This window comes from Muscardinus avellanarius (assembly GCF_963383645.1).
Source record: "Muscardinus avellanarius genome assembly, chromosome: 1".
NCBI lineage: Eukaryota > Metazoa > Chordata > Mammalia > Rodentia > Gliridae > Muscardinus > Muscardinus avellanarius.
The window spans coordinates 222,389,205-222,410,127 of NC_137786.1; the positions used below are offsets into that span (position 1 = coordinate 222,389,205).

At 34.1% G+C, this 20,923-nt stretch overlaps 3 protein-coding genes across 3 annotated transcripts; 1 reads left to right on the top strand and 2 right to left on the bottom strand.

Moving 5' to 3' along the window:
* Positions 1-440: 440 nt before the first annotated feature.
* Positions 441-1,373, top strand: LOC308265637 (olfactory receptor 5I1-like; the record flags this gene model as incomplete). Its single annotated transcript, XM_080699431.1, has 1 exon — positions 441-1,373. One exon carries the CDS (start codon positions 441-443, stop codon positions 1,371-1,373), a length of 933 nt encoding a protein of 310 aa, XP_080555557.1.
* An 8,253-nt stretch (positions 1,374-9,626) lies between these two features.
* LOC308265723 (olfactory receptor 5W2-like) lies at positions 9,627-10,556 on the bottom strand (the record flags this gene model as incomplete). The annotated part of the gene is made up of 1 exon (XM_080699548.1): positions 9,627-10,556. One exon carries the CDS (start codon positions 10,554-10,556, stop codon positions 9,627-9,629), a length of 930 nt encoding a protein of 309 aa, XP_080555674.1.
* A 7,878-nt stretch (positions 10,557-18,434) lies between these two features.
* LOC308265713 (olfactory receptor 5W2-like) lies at positions 18,435-19,364 on the bottom strand (the record flags this gene model as incomplete). Its single annotated transcript, XM_080699536.1, has 1 exon — positions 18,435-19,364. One exon carries the CDS (start codon positions 19,362-19,364, stop codon positions 18,435-18,437), a length of 930 nt encoding a protein of 309 aa, XP_080555662.1.
* Between the last annotated feature and the right edge of the window lie 1,559 nt (positions 19,365-20,923).

Genomic DNA, 20,923 nt, shown 5'->3' on the forward strand with positions numbered 1-20,923 from the left:
CCTGTTTCAAAATAAAGAATAAAAACTAGGGCAGGGGGTGTAGCTCGGAGGTCAAATGCCCCTGGGTTCTATCCCCAGATCCACAAAAATAAAATAAAATAAAAGTATGCACCACCATGCCTGTCCCCTACTTAATTTTTAAAATGGAAATGTATGCATTAAACTACACTAATGATATACATACCTAGCAAGTATCTTAATGCTGAAACTGAAGTGCATTTAGAATTACCATTCTACTCATTTTGATGATGTATAAACGTCTATTTGATGAATGGTGCTACACATTCCCAACCCATTGGTCACTGTGTAGGGGATTTATGCTTTTATTGGCATGTTGTAATTATATATCATAGTGAGATTTAGACGCATGCACATATTATTTATTAACACTACTATCTCTCCTCTGTCATCACCCCAGAAACCCAGAAGTGCTGCAGACAATGAGGTTGAAGAACGCCACTGTGAAGACACAGTTCTTGCTCTTGGGATTTAGTGACCATCCAGAACTTCAGAGTCTACTCTTTGCTGTGTTCTTTTCCATTTATGCCGTTACCTTGATGGGGAATCTTGGGATGATTTTACTAATCACGATCAGTTCTCATTTGCATACCCCAATGTACTTTTTCCTTTGCATGCTGTCCTTCATAGATGCATGCTATTCTTCTGTCATTGCCCCCAAATTGCTTGCAAACTTGATCTCCGAAGAGAAGACCATCTCTTACAAAGGATGCGCGGCACAGTTGTATTTTTTCTGCTCTCTGGTTGACACAGAATCTTTCCTCTTGGCCGCCATGGCTTATGACAGGTACATAGCAATCTGCAACCCGCTGCTTTATACTGTTATAATGTCCAAAAGGGTCTGTTGCCAGCTTGCAATTGGAGCATTTTTAGGGGGCACCATGAGCTCAATTATTCACACTACTAATACGTTCCATCTGTCATTCTGCTCCAAGGAAATTAACCATTTCTTTTGTGATATCTCCCCCCTCTTCTCTCTGTCCTGCACTGATACTTACGTCCATGACATCATTCTGGTGGTCTTTGCTAGTCTGGTGGAAGCTATCTGTCTTCTCACAGTTCTCCTTTCTTATGTCTGCATTATAGCAGCCATCCTTAAAACAGGTTCCGCAGAGGGAAGAAGAAAAGGATTCTCCACGTGTGCTTCCCACCTGACAGTGGTCACTATCTATCACGGTACCCTCATCTTCATTTACTTGCGCCCCAGCACAGGCCATTCACTGGATATTGACAAGGTGACCTCTGTGTTCTACACATTGATCATTCCCATGCTGAACCCCCTCATTTACAGTCTAAGGAACAAAGACGTCAAGACTGCCTTTAGAAAAATGATTAACCGAAAATTGCTCTCTTAGTATGAATTAAAAGGCTCTTATAACTTAAAAAAAAATGTCTGCCCTTTGATATTTGGTTCTGACTGTAGGAAAGTCAGTTGAACATGGATATTCCCCAACTCTGCGGATAATAAAATCTCAAGCACAGAAAGGACCAGACACTAACGTTGGAGCTGCGGTCTCTCACATTGCTTATACATCTATTTATTTATTTATTTATTTATTTATTTATTTATTTATTTATTTATTTTTGGTAGTTCTGGGGTTCCCTGAAGCCCTTCTTCCTCTGGGCTACACTCCCAGACCTTTTTTTTTAATTTATTAGGAAACAGGGTCTCTTAAACCAGCGAGGCTGACTACGAACCTGTGCGATCCTCCTGTCCCCGCCTCCCAAGCGCGGGTATTACAAGTGTGCGCCACCATGCCTGGCCTATTTGTTTATTTTTAAAGTTGAATATTTTAATATTTATTTCAAGAAATGTTTCCATTCACTTAATATCTATGCCTCATATTCTTACACCTTTCCTTCTTTAAGGTTTTTTTTTTTTACGATTATTTTAAACAATGGATAAGTCATTGACATACCACTTTTTGTGAAGGAAAATAAATTCATGAAAATCCTTTACCAATTTATTTTATTCCCATATAAAGATGTGCACATTTTCGTTTACATATTACTCATTTTGTAAGACTCCACCAATTATCAAATCCACATAATGTTTTGTGACTGTTCCTTCAATTTCAGATGATAAAGTATGTCCCAAATCTCAGTAAAATCTTAGGTGTAATTGTTTAAATTCTTTTACCCTTTTCATCTTACCTGTCATAGACTTGTGTCTGTGTTCTCCCCTTCTACCAGAAACATTCATTAAATCATATTCATTATTTGATCTCTTGGTTCTTTATTACTCTCTCTCCCCAGTATACATATTGATTGAAAGTTTAAGAAATAAATATGCTTTGTATTAATTATTTTTAGCTTACCTCATGTGTTTACTATCTGAAGAATCGAATTTCTCCTGCAAAATTTTGGGTTCATTCTTTGGAGTGATACTCTGTATACAACTGGCTTTTATAAGATATCATTAAATTGGCTTTTTCAAAAATAATTTTTAAATTTTGACTAATTAAATTCTGGCTCAGCCATATTTTATTATAAGTCTACTGGGCCTGAAGCCTCTTGATTTATGAACATAGTGCTAAATTCCAATGGGAAGGTGTGTACTGAGACTCAGGAATGCAAACCAGAGCCTGGTGGGTTAGTTGGCCACAACATGACACAGAGAGCAAGTGTGGTTGTAAAGTAAAAAGGAAAAATGTGTTAAACCTTAGATGAAGTTACATAATAGGACAGAGGAGAGACTGTCCATGAAAATATATTCTGGGTTTAAATATAGAGCACAGTTCTCTTCCCTCGTTTATTAAAAAGAAAGTGCCCATAAAGGTAAGGAGAGTGCTAGGACCCTGGCTCATGTTGGCTTCCAATCATGAAGACATAAATAGCATGATGAGTAGCTCAGAGATAGAATGCCCTTGAGTTCAACACACACACACACACACACACACACACACACACACACACAGCTCATCAGGTGAAATTTGATGACATTAACTATTTTCATTATTTGGAAAAGTGATTCTCGCTGACACATTTAATGCCTTTTGTTATATTATTACTATATTATTTTTATATTCTTATATTTTATATCATTATTGCTGTATGATGATTCTAATATTAAAATACAAAATGTACTCTTGTGGGAGATATTGTAAAGGAAAAGCTCAATCTAAGTAATTGTCGAGTTTTCTACCAGGCCCAATCAATAATGAAATATTTTATGTTACCCAAGAGCTTTATCAATACTCTGCTGTATATTTGGAGCAGGTGATGTCACTCTTGGGCTTCTTCTGATTCCATTTTGAACTTCTTTTCCCCTCGAGTGATTTCCTATCTCCCGGGATGCCTTTTTCCCTTGGGATACACACTGGGCATGAATCTAAAACTTTAAAAACAGTGCTCTCCAAAAAATATTTAAAAAAGAAAATGTGAAAAAGTAAAAGAAATAGATGTTCTTTCAGTATTTTATGGAATCTTTTATATAAAAAGCTAATCCATTTAAATATACTTTGTGGTAAGTTCTAAGGCAGAAGCATACATAGGCAAGTAAAGAGATAGTTGCCACAATAAATTTAATGAAATAATCTTTTCTGTCACTAATGATTTTACAAAATTGTGTATCATATATAAAATTCCTTAAGCCTTTGAGTCTATGCTTCTACTTTGTAATTGCTTCATTAGTATTCCTCTATATTTTTTCTCCATACTATATAGTTTTATTCACTCTGATATAAATTTAAGACAAAACCCCCCAAAATAATATGTACAAATATTTGGAGTTTAGTCAATTGATTCTGCTAGTTTGTTTGTTTGTTTGTTTTTTTGTGGATATGGGGATAGAACCCAGGTGCATTCTACCTCCAAGCTACATCCTCTGCTCTATTTTTTATTTTTTATTTTGAAACCGGGTCTCACTGAGTTGCAGAGGGCCTCACTAAGTAGCTGATGCTGTCTGCAAACCGTGATCCTCCGGTCTCAGCCTCCAGAATGCTGGGATTACAAGAGTGCACCACCACGCCAGACTTTAAATAGTTTTTTAAAGTGGTTGAAACAAATAGGACTACTGCCACAGTTTTGATGATTCTACTTGTTCCAAGGTCTCTTGTTTAGAAAACAAAACAGTGTTCTTGGTTCAGGCCATGTGGTTCAACTCTCACTCCATGTGAATAGGAGATACCTGGCAGATGTTGCTGTAAATTGGTGAATCTAAACTATTTTCTACAGGAATTTGTGTTTTCCAAGAGCATAACTTTTTAATTTATTTGGGGGAAGGAACACTTAAGACATCAAACTAAGTGAAAACAATTCTCCTAAAGATAGTGACCTAGTCTTCAGTGATGGACTGTTACCAAATAAGATCAATTCATGATACTATTAACAATGAAAACCAGGTTCACAGCCAGGCGTGGTGGCACACACTTATAATCCCCACATTTGAGAGGCGGAGACAGGAGGATCGCGCAGGTTCCAAGCCATTCGTGCTGGCTTAAGAGACCCTGTTTCCAAAAATAAAATAGGTCTGGGAGTGTAGCCTGGAGGTAGAAGGGCTTCCAGGAACCCCAGTACCACCAACAAACAAACAAACAAACAACAAAAACAGGTTCACTGATAATGAAAACAAGAAAATCAGAATCTGAGGAGTACTATTGTTTTTGTGACATAAGAAAGGCAGTACATTTTTAATCACCTAAGGGGCATTTATTTTATAAAATTTTGGATGAGAGTTGTGTGCTTTATTAATTTTATACATAAAAATTCAATGTGATTTTATGCAAGAAATTGCTAGAAATTTTTAACATGATAATGAAATTCTACAGTCAAATAATAATGTATCTTTATATATTTTTATAAATATATAATATTATATTATTAAATATATGCATGTGTTTAATAATAGACATATTTTAGTAATATATATATATATATATATATATATATGTTTAAAACATATGTATGTTAAAACGAAATACATAAGAGTGAGGCAAAATGACACACTCCTGTAATTCCAGTACTTGGGAGGCTGAAACAGGAAATTTGAAAGCTTGTGGCCAGCCTCACCAGCTTAGTGAATTTCTCAGCAATTTAGTGAGACCCTGTTCCAAATTTAAAAAATTAAATAGAATTGGGATTATAACTGAGAGGTAGAATTCCCCTGAGTTCAATTTCTAGCACCTCAAAAAACAAGTAGATAAATAAATGAATGATAAAATAATCTAGAGATGTAGCTCCCATGTAAAATGCCCCTGAGTTTAATTGAAACCCCAATACTGCCAAATTAATTAATTAATTAATTAATCAGAACAGAGACAGTATTTTGGAGCTTTCTATGAGTCTTAACAAAAACTAGAGATTCCTTCATACATTTCTATGTGGTGATAATTCTCATTATCATTAATGAACCCTGTCCTAATAAACAGTTATTACCATAAATCTTATGTCAAATTGCAAATAATTCTAATGAGATAATTTCAGTAAGTTTTGCTATTGCATAAAATGAGTCATACATTTTTGGGTCATAGACATGTATATGCTCAACCCGCTAAATATTTTCTTTTATTGAAAGCCAATTTGGCCTCAACTGCCAGTGTGTAACAGGTACAGTTGTTCTACACCCACACTAATGTTGATCAGTGTAATTGATACCATCACTACTTTTCATTTTAGTCTTAGTTTAGCTGAGTCATGGCATTACACTAAAGTTTTAATATTTATTTACCTGAACACTAATAGTTATATAACCAGTTCTGTGAGGTGTCTATTAAAGTGTAAGTGCAGAATGGATGGTCAGATAGTTAGGTCATTATTAAAAGCATCTGGCCTTTCATAATTTAAGCTCCCTAGATAGTACCAGTGTTATTTGCCATGTGAGGCCATATCGGTCTAGAAACACAACATGGTCCTTTTGTGCAAAGATGAAACTTCTGGTCATTTTTGTTGGTGTTGAATCTCCAAAGTCAGGGTTAGGAATAATTGTTAGTAGAATCATGGGAATATACTATGGACATAAAATCATATACAAAAAAATGCCAAATGGGAAAAAAATCTTAAACATAATCTACCATAAACTCTCTTTTTCAGGGAGGGGACCAGTAACAGAGACTGACTTCCTTAACACCACTGTGACTAAGAATTTTTTGGATGCTTAGTTCATACTATGTTTCTAGAGAGAGATATCCAGGGAGCTTAAAGCTGCTGTCTCTCTCTTTAACACAATTAGTGGGACACTGAACATTATTGTTAATGCATTCTAGCAAAAGGAGTTACACATAATATCACCAATACATATCCACATGTCATTTATAAATTCAGGTTTTTCAAAGTTAAGAATAGAGGATAAGAGTGAAGAATAGAAACATGCCTATAGCTCAACTCAGTATACACAGTTGTTGGTAATATAATACATGGACAATAAAATTTTCCATCAACCATTGCTGGATGTGTGGGAAAGATATGTACAGAGATAGTGTAATTAAATGGTGGGGTTGAATGGTGGTATAGGACAGTAAGGACTAAACCTTTTCATAGAGATTTTTTTCTGTCAGCATAAACTCTCAAAATAGAATGACAGTTCATACTATTTGTCTAAATTTCTACTAAAGTCAAGAATCTTCTAAGCAATATTCATAGTAATTTTTCAATCTTAAATTGAACAAATTCAGAAATATGAAACCTACAATTCATGAATTGGTTTCTTCCAGTTTTAAACATACATATTTGAGCTTAAGACCCCAAATTTGTTGGGGGATAAAATTATCTTTTTTCACTTTCACACTTATTAGATGTGTGTGACTAAAAGAACCTATACGCAGATCAAATTGTTATTTTATGATATAACTGTTATATATAATATCAAAAGGAGTATTTTTTTGTTTTTGTTTTGACAGTACTGGGGATTAAACTCAGAAGCATTCTACCTCTGATCTACACCACCAGCCCTATTTTTTATTCTTTATTTTGAATAAGGATCTCACTGGTTTGCAAATGGCCTAAGTAGCTGAGGCTGTTTGTGAACTGAGATCCACCTATCTCTTTCTCCCAAATGCCGAGATTACAAGTGTGTGCCACCAAGCAAGGCTGAGTTAGTTGTTTTTTTATTTCTTTAATCATTAGCTATCCTTGAACCTTCTAAATTACTTGAATTTTAACTGTGTTCCATACAGCATTTTTTGCCATGTTGCCACTCATAAATTTTAACAAAAGCAGCTGCATAAATTGAAACTATATGACCCAAGTGGACATACTTGAACCTGTTTTCCAGGAGCAGTGTTCTCCCCAATATTTTCCTCTATCACCAAACTTTCAAACAACCAGTCACATAGTATAAGTGCTGCTTTGAAAGCAAAGAGTCCCCTGGTGCTTTACTTCCATGCTGAGAAATTTTCACACAGGGCATTTTGTAATGGCAGCTAGACAAAGGAACGTATTCAACGTGTCTTATCTTATGCAGTTTTAATGGATAACTAAGAATTCCACAGTGTTTTATAATCCTTCAGATATATAGCATTGTTACATTTTCTCAACAAGACTAGCTCAACATTTTGGAATCATACACTTGAGCAGAGCCAGCTGCAGGTATCTGGACATCTATTAATTACCTCCATGAATGCTCCTGTCTTAATTTCCATGCCTCTGCAGGTTCATTACCTTAGAATACATAATCATGTTATTTACTTATTTAAAAGCTTCATAGAAATAGAATTTACATTTATTAAGTTAATTATAAATTGATATTTAATAAACACTGACAGTGTTTTACATGGGCCCATTTTTATTTTTATTATTTATTTTCACATTTTGTCTCAGTCATAATGCAGGTGCTATAACAACAGGAATAAAGTATGATGTGCCGAAACAAAGAATGGTCACAGACTCATACTGGAAGTTATGGTTTAAAGGACAGAGGATAGGTAGAGCAATGCCTTTAGAATAGTACTATATGTGAATCCTAAAGATGAACATTTAATTAAGTCTGTGAAAGGGAAGAAGAGAACAGAAGCTGAGTGTAAGTGACTGAGCTGAGAGCTTCAGCACAAGGGTGGGCTTCACTGGGGTTCTTCACTTGCAATTTTGTTTTTACTTTATTTTTAATTGACACAAAACTATACAAAGTTATGGAGTATGATGTGATAGTAAGACACACACACATACACACATATTATGTAATGATACAATCAGGGAAATTAGCATCCAGTAGTAGTGGCATATGCCTATAATCCCAGTATTTGGGAGCCTGGGAAAGGAGGATTGCAAGTTCCAGGCTAGGCTCAGCAACTCAGGGAGACCCTCAGTAAATTAGTGACCCCCTGTTTCAAAATTAAATAAATAAAAGTTCTGCAGGCATAGTTGGAAGTAGAATGTCCCTGGATTCAATTCCCAGTACCCAAAAAAAAAAAAAAAATCAGAGAAATAAGGATATTCATCCCCTCAAAGATTCACAATGTACTCTTCATGGTACAATATTTAAAACCTTTTCTACTTCTTTTGAAGTGCAAAATACATTTTTGTTAACTATGATCACCACACCATGCAGAAGATCAATTTTATTTTTGTGTGGTACTTAAAGAACTCAATACAAAAAGAAAATAAATTAAAAATTCAAAGACTTGGAGCAAAATGTGAATGAAAGATTGAATAGATATTCCTCAAGAGAAGACATTCAGGCCAGGCATGGTGGCACACGCTTGCTTGGCGGAGACAGGAGGATCATGCTGGTTCAAAGCCAGGTGCACTGGCTTAAAAGACCCTGTTTACAAATAAAAAAAATATAAAAAATAGGTCTGGGAGTGTAGCCCGGAGGTAGAAGGGTTTCCAGGAACCCCAGTACCATAAAAAAGAAAAAGGGAAGACTTTCAAATTTTCAAGATTGTGAAAAAAATATTCATGAGTAATCATTAGAGGAATGCAAATCAAAATCACTTGGCTCTTTATGCCTTACATCTTGGGCTTCCTTTCCTCACAGTGACTATTTTTCATTACTTTCCTCTCCGGTCCTTTATCATATTTCTCTACTTATCATTTATACAGGAACCTACATGTATCTACTTCAAAGAGTCATTTCTTCTCATAGTCTAGAATTAGACATTCCATTTAAAACTAGAGTATTTTGGCTTTTGACTTCATGGTATTTTAGCACTTACGGTGAACTATTTAAATTAAAAATTGTATTTTATAATACAACACATGACTAGTTTGCATAAACATTACTTCACCTTACCAATCAAAGTACCCAGTAGTGTACATGGCACATAATATAAATGTAATAACTCTCAGAATAATTAAAACTACGAATAAAATAGATACCAAACAAATGATGTTATGTCATAATAACACATACAGACTGAAAAGTTTACCAAGAATACCATACCTAAATTGAAGACACATACTGAAGTACAGCATATATAAGAAACTATAAACCATTGGTATGTTACAAGTCACTAAAATATGTTTTTATTAAATTAAATTGTTATAGACAGTTTAAAATATATGCTTTGGAGAAGACAAGAGATTACATACTAGGTGTACTATATATATATATATATATATATATATATATATATATATATATATATGCATATATATTATATAAGTGTGTATACATATATGTGTGTGTTTATGCATATACATATATGTGGTGTGTGTGTATGTATACCTACTTACTAAAATAAAATTTTCTTTTTCAGTTTTTTTATACCCATCTTCACATCCTTGTTTCGAAGGCTATAGATTAGAGGGTTCAGCATGGGAATCACAAGGGTGTAAAACAGGGAGGACATTTTGTCTTGATCTAAAGAATAGGAAGAGCTGGGTCGGAAATACATGAAGAGCATCGTTCCCTGGAAAATGGCGACCGCAGTTAAGTGGGAGGCGCAGGTGGAGAAAGCCTTGAGCCTCCCCTCAGCAGAGCGGATCTTTAGGACTGACGAGATGATGTAACAATAAGAGACCAGGACTCCTGAAATGGTGCTCAGCTCAATGAATCCAAAAACGGTGAATATCACTAACTCATTGACCTGTGTATCTGAACAAGATAGTAATAGAAGAGGAGGGATATCACAGAAGAAATGATTAATCTCGTTAGAGCCACAGAAACATAAATGGAATGTCAATGTGGTATGTATCAAAGCGTCTGCCAGTCCCACCAGGTAAACACCAGCCACGAGCATGGAACACATCTTGCTAGACATGTCCGCTGCATAGCGCAAGGGGTTGCTGATGGCCTTGTACCTGTCGAAGGCCATCACTGCCAGCAGTGTGCACTCTGCATCTGTAAAGACACAGACGACAAAAAACTGCAGAGCACAGCCAAAAAAGGGAATTGAATTTTTCTGGGACAAGAGGTCCACCAGCATCTTGGGCCCAACTGCAGTGGAATAGCAGAGATCAGAGAAAGAGAGGTGGCTGAGGAAAAAGTACATTGGTGTGTGAAGCTGGGAATCCAATCTAATTAACATGATCATTCCAAGATTTGCGAGGAGAATAATGAGATAGAGGACCAGAAATGCAGTGAAGAGAACTACTTTCATGTCAGGATTATTAGTAATTCCTAAGAGAAAGAATTCATTCAATGCTGAACAATTTCCATCCATTTTTTTGTTGTTGTTCTTTCTTCAATCTGTTATGGAAAAAATGAAACAAGAAAACATTAGGAATTTTTTTTGCACATGCAAAAAGTATTATTATGAGACCATGATTTTTTTAAAAAAAATTCTTCTTTACCCTCAGAAAACAGCCAAATGAATGTCATTGGTAATTGATATTATTACATTTAAACATAACAAGAAGCTGATCTACTTTGACTCAGAATTTATATATAATTCCTGAGATGCCTGAGTTGGCCTCCTTCATTACATCTTAGATTTGAATAAACTAAAAGCTGGTTCAAGATACAAAATTGTATGAATAAAAATTCAATGCTAGAGTGACAATCCAAAAGTTAGAATAAACATATTATATATTTGAAAAAAGTGCCACATTTATTCTATCATATAAGAGACTATTCTAGCACAGACAATGATACTGCCTATAAGTTAGTGAAAAATATTATTTTGAGATCTTGAGTTCATAGAAAATGAAGCACATTTGCATTGAATTCTTATATTACTCACCATCATTGGTTTGCCAGAGCTTTTATCATGCCTTTGTATGCATCAACAGATTTCAAAGAATACTTTATTTGAAAAGCTAGAGGTATGTGAATAAAAGGAAGCAGGAACAAGAATAGAATAAATATACTTGTTTATAATTTTCTTTTTATTTTACAGTAAGCTAAAAATTATAACTGAAATGTTAAATGTTTCTGAGTTACGTAGGGTACTGTTTCTCATATTTATATATGCATCTTTGTTTATGGGGGCATCTGTGTTTATAAATCTGTTTATATGTAAAAATTGGAATGGGGTGGTAATCTGGCTTTCTTTTACACATAAATCATATATTAGCCATATGGACTTAAATTTACATATATTGGTACTGTGTTACCTCTATTATTATTTGAATTAATTTCAAATGTACTTATACTTACATGTATTACATCACCTGCAGAATGATTCTGGAAAGAAATTGGTTAGTTATGAATCTTGATTAAAATATGAGTAAGTAAGGTCTTTACAATCTTCATTGAAATGCTCAATGTAATCAGTCATATTTAAGCAATTCTAACAAGAAAAATCATTGGCTACTAGATTGCAGATTTCATTTACCTGAGTAAATCGGGATAAAATCATTTATTTACATGTTCCTCAATACTTGATTCTTTATTTTTCCAAAGAAATTAAAGTTTATTTTTAATTTTAATACAACGATTCAGAAACCTACTTGATATAAGAAATGCTTCCTCTCCTATTGGTGACACCTGGATGCTATGTGGATCTTATTTTTATTTTTGCCTAGTGACCGCTGGGACTTAAATCTCCTAAGCCCTTTTCCTCAATCTTTTGTGATATTCAAATGAGATTAATTAGATTCCTGGCTCAGTGTTTTCCTCTGGGAATATCACAACAACTTTGGCAAAGCCTTAAGTTATAATTCTTTAGCTTTGACTCCAAATTAATCCATGTAAGAAACTGACTAGAATTTATTTAACTGTATGCCTCATGGCTCTTGGGGCCGTATACCCTTTTGTAGTGAAAGAAGATATTAATGAAAGAAAATGTGAAATAGTAAAAGAAATAGATGTTCTTTCGGTATTTTATAATTTTTATATAAAAAGCTAATCCATTTAAATATATTTTGTGGTAAGTTCTAAGGCAGAAACATACATAGGCAAGAAAGGAGATAGTTGTCACAATAAATTTAATGAAATAATCTTTCGTCTAATGATTTACAAAATTGTTTATCATATAATAATATACCTTAAGCCTTTAAGTCTATGCTTCTCCTTTGTAATTGTTTCATTAGTATTTCTCTATATTTTTTTTCTCTATTCTATGTAGTTTTATTCACTCTGATATAAATTTAAGACATAAACCTCCCCAAATAATAAGTACAAATCTTTGGAGTTTAGTCAATTGACTCAATATTCTGCTAAAGAGTTTTTTAAAGTGGTTAAAACAATTGGCACTACTGCCACAGTTATGATGGTTCTACTTGTTCCAAGGTCTCTGGTTTAGAAAACAAAACAACACAAAACAAAACAAAACAAAAAGAATGGTGTTCTTGGTTCAGGCCATGTGGTTCAACTCTCACTCCATGTGAAGAATTGACATCTGGCATATGTTGTTGTAAATTGGTGAATCTAAACTATCTTCTACACGGATTTATGTTTTCCAAGAGGATAATTTTTTAACTTTTTTTTTTTGGAGGGAACACTTGAAGACCTCAAACTAAGTTAAAACAAAAACATTTGTATCTAAATGACTTTCCTGGTGTCACTGTTGCTCTTAAATATACTAACCACAAGCAATATTTTACTGATAAGGTTCTTCCTACTAAAAGATGGTGGTCTGGTCCTCAGCAATGGGTTGTTACCAAATAAGATCAATTCATGATATTAATAACAAGGAAAACCAGGTTCACCTATCTCTCTTTTGAGAAAAATAAGAAAATCAGAATCTGGGGAGTACTATCGTTTATGTGTCATAAGAAAGGCAGTACATTTTTAATCACATAAGAGGTATTTATTTTCTAAAATTTTGTGTGAGAGTTTTGTGCTTTATTAATTTTATACATATAGATTCAATGTGTTTTTATGCAAGAAATTGCTAGAAATTTTAATGTGATAATGATATTCAACAAATAATAATGTACATTTTTATATATTTGTATAAATATATATCTATATTATATTATTAAATATATGTGTTCATTTAATAATATAATATACATAATATAATATACCTATATTTATATAATATATATTATATAATATACATAATAATATAATAATATAATATACATATATTTAGTATATTATTAAATATATGGATGACATATATATAACTTTAAAACATATGTATGTTAAAAGGAAATACATAAGAGCAAGGCAAAGTGACACACTCCTATAATCCCAGTACTTGGGAGGCTGAAACAGGAAAATTGATAGTTTGTGGCCAGCCTCAGCAGCTTAGTGAGCCCCTCAGCAATGTAGTGGGCCCTGCTTCAAATAAAAAAAAAATTAAATATAATTGGGGATATAACTGATAGAATTCCCCTGAGTTCAACTCCTAGTACCTCAAAAAACAAGTAGGTAACTAAATGAATGATAAAATGATCTAGAGATATTGCTCACATGTAAAATACCCCTGAGTTTAATTGAAACCCCAATACTGCCAAATGAATGAATGAATGAATGAGTAAATAAATAAATCAGAACAGAGACAGTATTTTGAAGCTTTTTATGAGTCTTTACAAAAACTAAAGATTCCTTCATTAATGAACCATGTCCTAATAAACGAATATTACCATATATTTTATCTCAAATTACAAATAGTGCTAATAAGATAATTTCAGTAAGTTTTGCTATTGGATAAAATGAGTCATACATTTTTGGGTCATAGGCATGAATATGTCCAGCTATAACAGATCCTGCTAAACATTTGTTTTTATTGAAAGCCAATTTTTTTATCGAAGGCCTCAATTGCCAGTGTGTAAAAGATAGAGTTGTTCTAAATCCACACTAATATTGATCAGTGTAATTGATACTGTCAGTCATTTTCACTTTAGTCTTTCTTTAGATGAGTCATGACATTATACTAACTTTTTAATATTTATTTACCTGAACACTAATAGTTATATAAACAGTTTTGTGATGTGTCTACTGAAGCGTAAATGCAGAATGGATGGTCAGATAATGAGGTCATTATTAAAAGCATCCGGCCTTTCATAATTTAAGCTTCCTAGATAGTACCAGTGTTATTTGCCATGTGAAGCCATATCAATCTAGAAACACAACACAATCCTTTTGTGCAAAGATGAAGCCTCTGGTCATTTTTATTGGTGTTGATGTTTAATATCTCTAACATCAGGGTTAGGAATAATTGTTAGTAGAATCATGGATGTATACTATGGACGTAAAATCATGGACAAAAATGCCAAATGGAAAAAAGACTTAAAGATACTCTACCATAAACTCTGTTTTACAGGGAGGGGACTTATGTCTAGTAACAGAGACTGACTTCCTAAACACCAAGGTGACTAAGAGATTTTGGGGTGCTTATGTTTTTGGAGAGAGATGCCCAGGGAATTAAAAGCTGCTGTCTCTGTGTTTAACACAATTAGTGGGACACTGAGCATTATTACTAATGCATTCTAACAAAAGGAGTTACACATACTATCACCAATACATATCTGTGTTCTCACAATATTATGTATTTATAAAATTCTACCTTTAAATGTCATTTATATATTCAGGTTTTTCAAAGTTAAGAATAGAGGATGAAATATCTGGGTGTGGTGGCGCACACTTGTAATCCCCGCGCTTGGGAGGCTGACACAGGAGGATCGCACAGGTTCGGAGCCAGCCTCAGCTACTGAGTGAGGCTCTCAGCAACTGAATAAGACCTGTTTCCAAATAAAATATTAAAAAATAGGTCTGAGAGTGTATCCTGGAGGTAGAAAGACTCTAGGTTCCACCCCCCAGTACCACACACACAAAAGAAAGAATAGAGGATAAAACTGAAGAATAGAAACATGGCTATAGTTGAACTCACTATACACTGTTGTTGGTAAAATAAAAATGGAAAATAAAATTTCCCATCAGCCACTGCTGGATGTGTGGGAACGATTTTATGTACAGAGATAGGCAGTGGAGTGAAATGGTTGAATGGTGGGATAGAACAGTAAGGACTAAATCCTTTTAATAGAGATTTTTTTCTCTCAGTATAAACGCTCAAAATGGAATGATAATTCATATTATCTGCCTAAATTCCTACTAAAGTCAAGAATCTTCTAAGCAATATTCACAGTAATTTTTCAACCTTAAATTGAATAAATTCAGAAAGATGAAACCTACAATTCATTAGTTGGTTTCTTCGAGTTTTAAACATACACATTTGAACTTAAGACCCCACAATTTGTCGGGGGTGGGGGGAATTAGCTTTTTTCAATTTCACACTCATTAGATGTAACTAAAAGAACCTATACATAGATTAAATTTTATTTTATGATATAACTGTTATATGTAATATCAGAGGGAGTTTTGTTTTTGTTTTTGTTTTTTGCAGTACTGGGGATGAAATCCAGAGGCATTCTACCTCTGATCTATACCACCAGCCCTATTTTTCTTTCTTTCTTTCTTTCTTTCTTTCTTTCTTTCTTTCTTTCTTTCTTTCTTTCTTTCTTTCTTTTTGGTGGTACTGGGGGTAGAACTCAGGGGCTTTCTACCCCTGGGCTATACTCCCAGACCTAGTTTTTACTTTACATGGAAACAGGGTCTCACTAAGTTGCAGAAAGCCTCATTAAGTAGCTGAGGCTGGCTTTGAACCTGCGCGATCCTCCTGTCTCAGCCTTCCAGGTGCTGGGATTACAAGCATGCGCCACCACGCCCGGCTTCATTCTTTATTTTGAAACAGGGTCTTGCTGGTTTGCAAATGGCCTAAGTAGCTGAGGCTGTCTGTGAACTGAGATCCACCTATCTCTTTCTCCCAAATGCTGGGATTACAAGTGTGTGCCACCAAGCAAGGTTGAGTTAATTGTTTTTTATTTCTTTAATCATTAGCTATCCTTGAACCTTCCAAATTACTTGAATTTTAACTGTGTTCCATACAGTATTTTTTGCCATGTTGCCACTCATAAATTTTAACAAAAGCAGCTGCATAAATTGAAACTATATGACCCAAGTGGACATACTTTAACCTGTTTTCCAGAAGCAGTGTTCTCCCCCATATATGTCTCTATCACCAAACTTTCAAACAACCAGTCACATAGTATAAATGCTGCTTTGAAAGCAAAGAGTCCCCTGGTGCTTTACTTCCATTCTGAGAAATTTTCACACAGGGCATTTTGTAATGGCAGCTAGAAAAAGGAACGTATACAATGTGTCTTATGCAGTTTTAATGGTTGACTTAAGAATTGCACAGTGTTTTATAATCCTTCAGCTATATAGCCATAGTTACATTTTCTCAACAAGAGTACCTCATTTGACATCATATACTCGAGCAGAGCCAGATGAAGTTACCTGGACATCTATTTATTACCTCCATGAATGCTCTTGTCTTAATTTCTATGCCTCTGCAGATTCATTACCTTAGAATACATAACCATGTCATTTACTCATTTAAAAAATATAAAACAGAAATTACATATAATATATTCAGTTCATTATAAATTGATATTTAATAAACACTGACAATGTTATCCATGGGCCCATTTATTTTTATTTTTATTATTTGTTTTAACATTTTGTGTCTCAGTCATAATACAGGCACTATAATAGCAGGCACAAAATATGCTGTGCTGAAACAAAGAATGCTCACAGACTCATACTGGAAGTTATGGTTTAAAGGACAGAGGATAGGTAGAGCAATGCCTTTAGAATAGTATCATATGTGGATCATAAAGATGGACATTCAGTTAAGTCTAGTAGAAGTGACTGAGCTGAGAACTTCAGCACAAGGGTCGGTTTCACTGGGGTTCTTCATTTGCGATTTTGTTTTTACTTTATTTTTAATTGACACAAAACTATACAAATTTATGGAGTATGGTGTGATAGTAACACACACACACATACACACACACACACACACACACACACACATTATGTAATGCTACAATAAGTGAAATTGGTATCCAGTAGTAGAAGCATATGCCTATAATCCCAGTATTTGAGAGGCTGAGACAGGATTATAGATTCCAGACTAGACTCAGCAACTCACTGGGACCCTTAGTAAATTAGTGACACCCTGTTTCAAAATTAAATAAATAAAATTTATGAAAGCATAGTTTGAAGTAAAATGTCCCTGGATTCAATTCCCAGTACACACACACAAAAAAAAAAAATCAGAGAAGTAAGGATATTCATCCTCTCAAAGATTCACAATGTACTCTTCATGGTACAATATGTAATAAACTTCTTTTCTACTTCTTTTGAAGTGCAAAATACATATTTGTTAACTATAGTCACCCCACCATGCAGGAGATCAATTTTATTTTTGTGTGGTACTTAAAGAACTCAATACAAAAAGAAAATAAATTAAAAATTCAAATACTTGGAGCAAAATGTGAATGAAAGATTGAATAGTTATTCCTCAAAGAAGACATTCAAATTTTCAAGATTCTGAAAAGACATTCATGAGTAATCATTAGAGGAATGCAAATCAAAAGCACTCGGCTCTTTAGCCCTTACATCTTGGGCTTCCTTTCCTCACAGTGGCCATTTTTCATTCCTTTCCTCACTGGTCCTTCATCATATTTCTACACTTATCACTTATATATAAACCTACACCACCTACTTCAAAGAGTCATTTCTACTCATAGTCTAGAATTAGACATTTCAGTTAAAGCTACAGTATTTTGCCTTTTGACTTCATGATATTTTATCATCTATGATGAATTATCTAAGTTGACAATTCCAATTTCTTGTAATACAATGTGTGACTCATTTGCATAAACATTACTTCACCTTAACAATCAAAGTACCCAGTAGTGTACATGGCACACACTATAAATGTAAAAACTCTCAGAATAATTAAATCTACAAATAAAATTAGATACCAAACAAATGATATTATGACTGAAAAGTGTACCAAGAATACGATATCTAAATTGAAGACAAATACTGAAGTACAGCATATATAAGAAACTATAAATCATTGTATGTTACAAATCACTAAAATATGTTTTTATTGAATTAAGGTGTTATAGACAGTTTATTACATATGCCTTGAAGAAGACAAGAGATTACATATTATGTGTACTAATTATATATGTGTGTGTGTATGTGTATACATACATACATACAAACACACACACAAACACACACACACACACACACACACACACACACACACACACACATATATACCTACTTACTAAGAAAAAAGTTTCTTTTTCAGTTTTTTTATACCCATCTTCACATCCTTGTTTCGAAGGCTATAGATTAGAGGGTTCAGCATGGGAATCACAAGGGTGTAAAACAATGAGGTCATTTTGTCTTGATCTAAAGAATAGGAAGAGCTGGGTCGGAAATACATGAAGAGCATCGTTCCCTGGAAAATGGCGACCGCGGTTAGGTGGGAGGCGCAGGTGGAGAAAGCCTTGAGCCTCCCCTCAGCAGAGCGGATCTTTAGGACTGACGAGATGATATAACAGTAAGAGACCAGGACTCCTGAAATGGTACTCAGCTCAATGAATCCAAAAACGGTGAATATCACTAACTCATTGATCTGTGTATCTGAACAAGATAGTAATAGGAGAGGAGGGACATCACAGAAGAAATGATTAATCTCGTTAGAGCCACAGAAACATAAGCGAAAAGTTAATGTCGTATGTGTCAAAGCGTCTGCCAGTCCCACCAGGTAAACACCAGCCACGAGCATGGAACACATCTTGCTGGACATGTCCGCTGCATAGCGCAAGGGGTTGCTGATGGCCTTGTACCTGTCGAAGGCCATCACTGCCAGCAGTGTGCACTCTGCATCTGTAAAGACACAGAAGATGAAGAACTGCAGAGCACAGCCAAAAAAGGGAATTGAATTTTTCTGGGACAAAAGGTCCACCAGCATCTTGGGCCCAACTGCAGTGGAATAGCAGAGATCAGAGAAAGAGAGGTGGCTGAGGAAAAAGTACATTGGTGTGTGAAGCTGGGAATCCAATCTAATTAACATGATCATTCCAAGATTTGCGAGGAGAATAATGAGATAGAGGACCAGAAATGCAGTGAAGAGAACTACTTTCGTGTCAGGATTATTGGTAATTCCTAAGAGAAAGAATTCATTCAATGCTGAACAATTTCCATCCATTTTTTTGTTTTTGTTTTTGTTGTTCTTTCTGCAATCTGTTATGGAAAAAATGAAACAAGAAAACATTAGGAATTTTTTTTGCACATGCAAAAAGTATTATTATGAGACCATGATTTTTAAAAAAAAATTCTTCTTTACCCTAAGAAAACAGCCAAATGAATGTCATTGATAATTGGTATTATTACATTTAAACATAACAAGAAGCTGATCTACTTTGACTCAGAATTTATATATAATTCCTGAGATACCTGAGTTGGCCTCCATCATTACATCTTAGATTTGAATAAACTAAAAGCTGGTTCAAGATACAAAACTGTATGAATAAAAATTCAATGCTAGAGTGACAATCCAAAAGTCAGAATAAACATATTATATATTTGAAAAAAAGTGCCACATTTATTCTATCATATAAGAGACTATTCTAGCACAGACAATGATACTGCCTATAAGTTAGTGAAAAATATTATTTTGAGATCTTGGGTTCATAGAAAATGAAGCACGTTTGCATTGAATTCTTCTATTACTCACCATCATTGGTTTGCCAGAGCTTTTATCATGCCTTTGTATGCATCAACAGATTTCAAAGAATACTTTATTTGAAAAGCTAGAGGTATGTGAATAAAAGGAAGCAGGAACAAGAATAGAATAAATATACTTGTTTATAATTTTCTTTTTATTTTACAGTAAGCTAAAAATTATAACTAAAATGTTAAATGTTTCTGAGTTATGTAGGGTGCTGTTTCTCATATTTATATATGCATCTTTGTTTATGGGGGCACCTGTGTTTATAAAACTCTTTATATGTAAAAATTGGAATGGGGTGGTAATCTGGCTTTCTTTTACACAGAAATCATATATTAGCCATATGGACTTAAATTTACATATATTGGTATATGTACTGTGTTACCTCTATTATTATTTGATTAATTTCACATGTACTTATACTTACATGTACCACATCACCTGTAGAATGATTCTGGAAAGAAATTGGTTAGTTATGAATCTTGATTAAAATATGAGTAAGTAAGGTCTTTACAATCTTCATTGAAATGCTCAATGTAATCAGTCATATTTAAGCAATTCTAACAAGAAAAGGTTATTGGCTACTAGATTGCAGATTTCATTTACCTGAGTAAATCGGGATAAAATCATTTATTTACATGTTCCTCAATACTTGATTCTTTATTTTTCCAAAGAAATTAAAGTTTATTTTTAATTTTAATACAACGATTCAGAAACCTACCTGATATAAGAAATGCTTCCTCTCCTATTGGTGACACCTGGATGCTATGTGGGTCATATTTTTATTTTTGCCTAGTGACCGCTGGGACTTCAGTCTCCTAAGCCCTTTTCCTCAATCTTTTGTGATATTCAAATGAGTTTAATTAGATTCCTGGCTCAGTGTTTTCCTCTGGGAATATCACAACAACTTTGGCAAAGCCTTAAGTTATAATTCTTTAGCTTTGACTCCAAATTAATCCATGTAAGAAACTGACTAGAATTTATTTAACTGTATGCCTCATGGCTCTTGGGGCCGTATACCCTTTTGTAGTGAAATA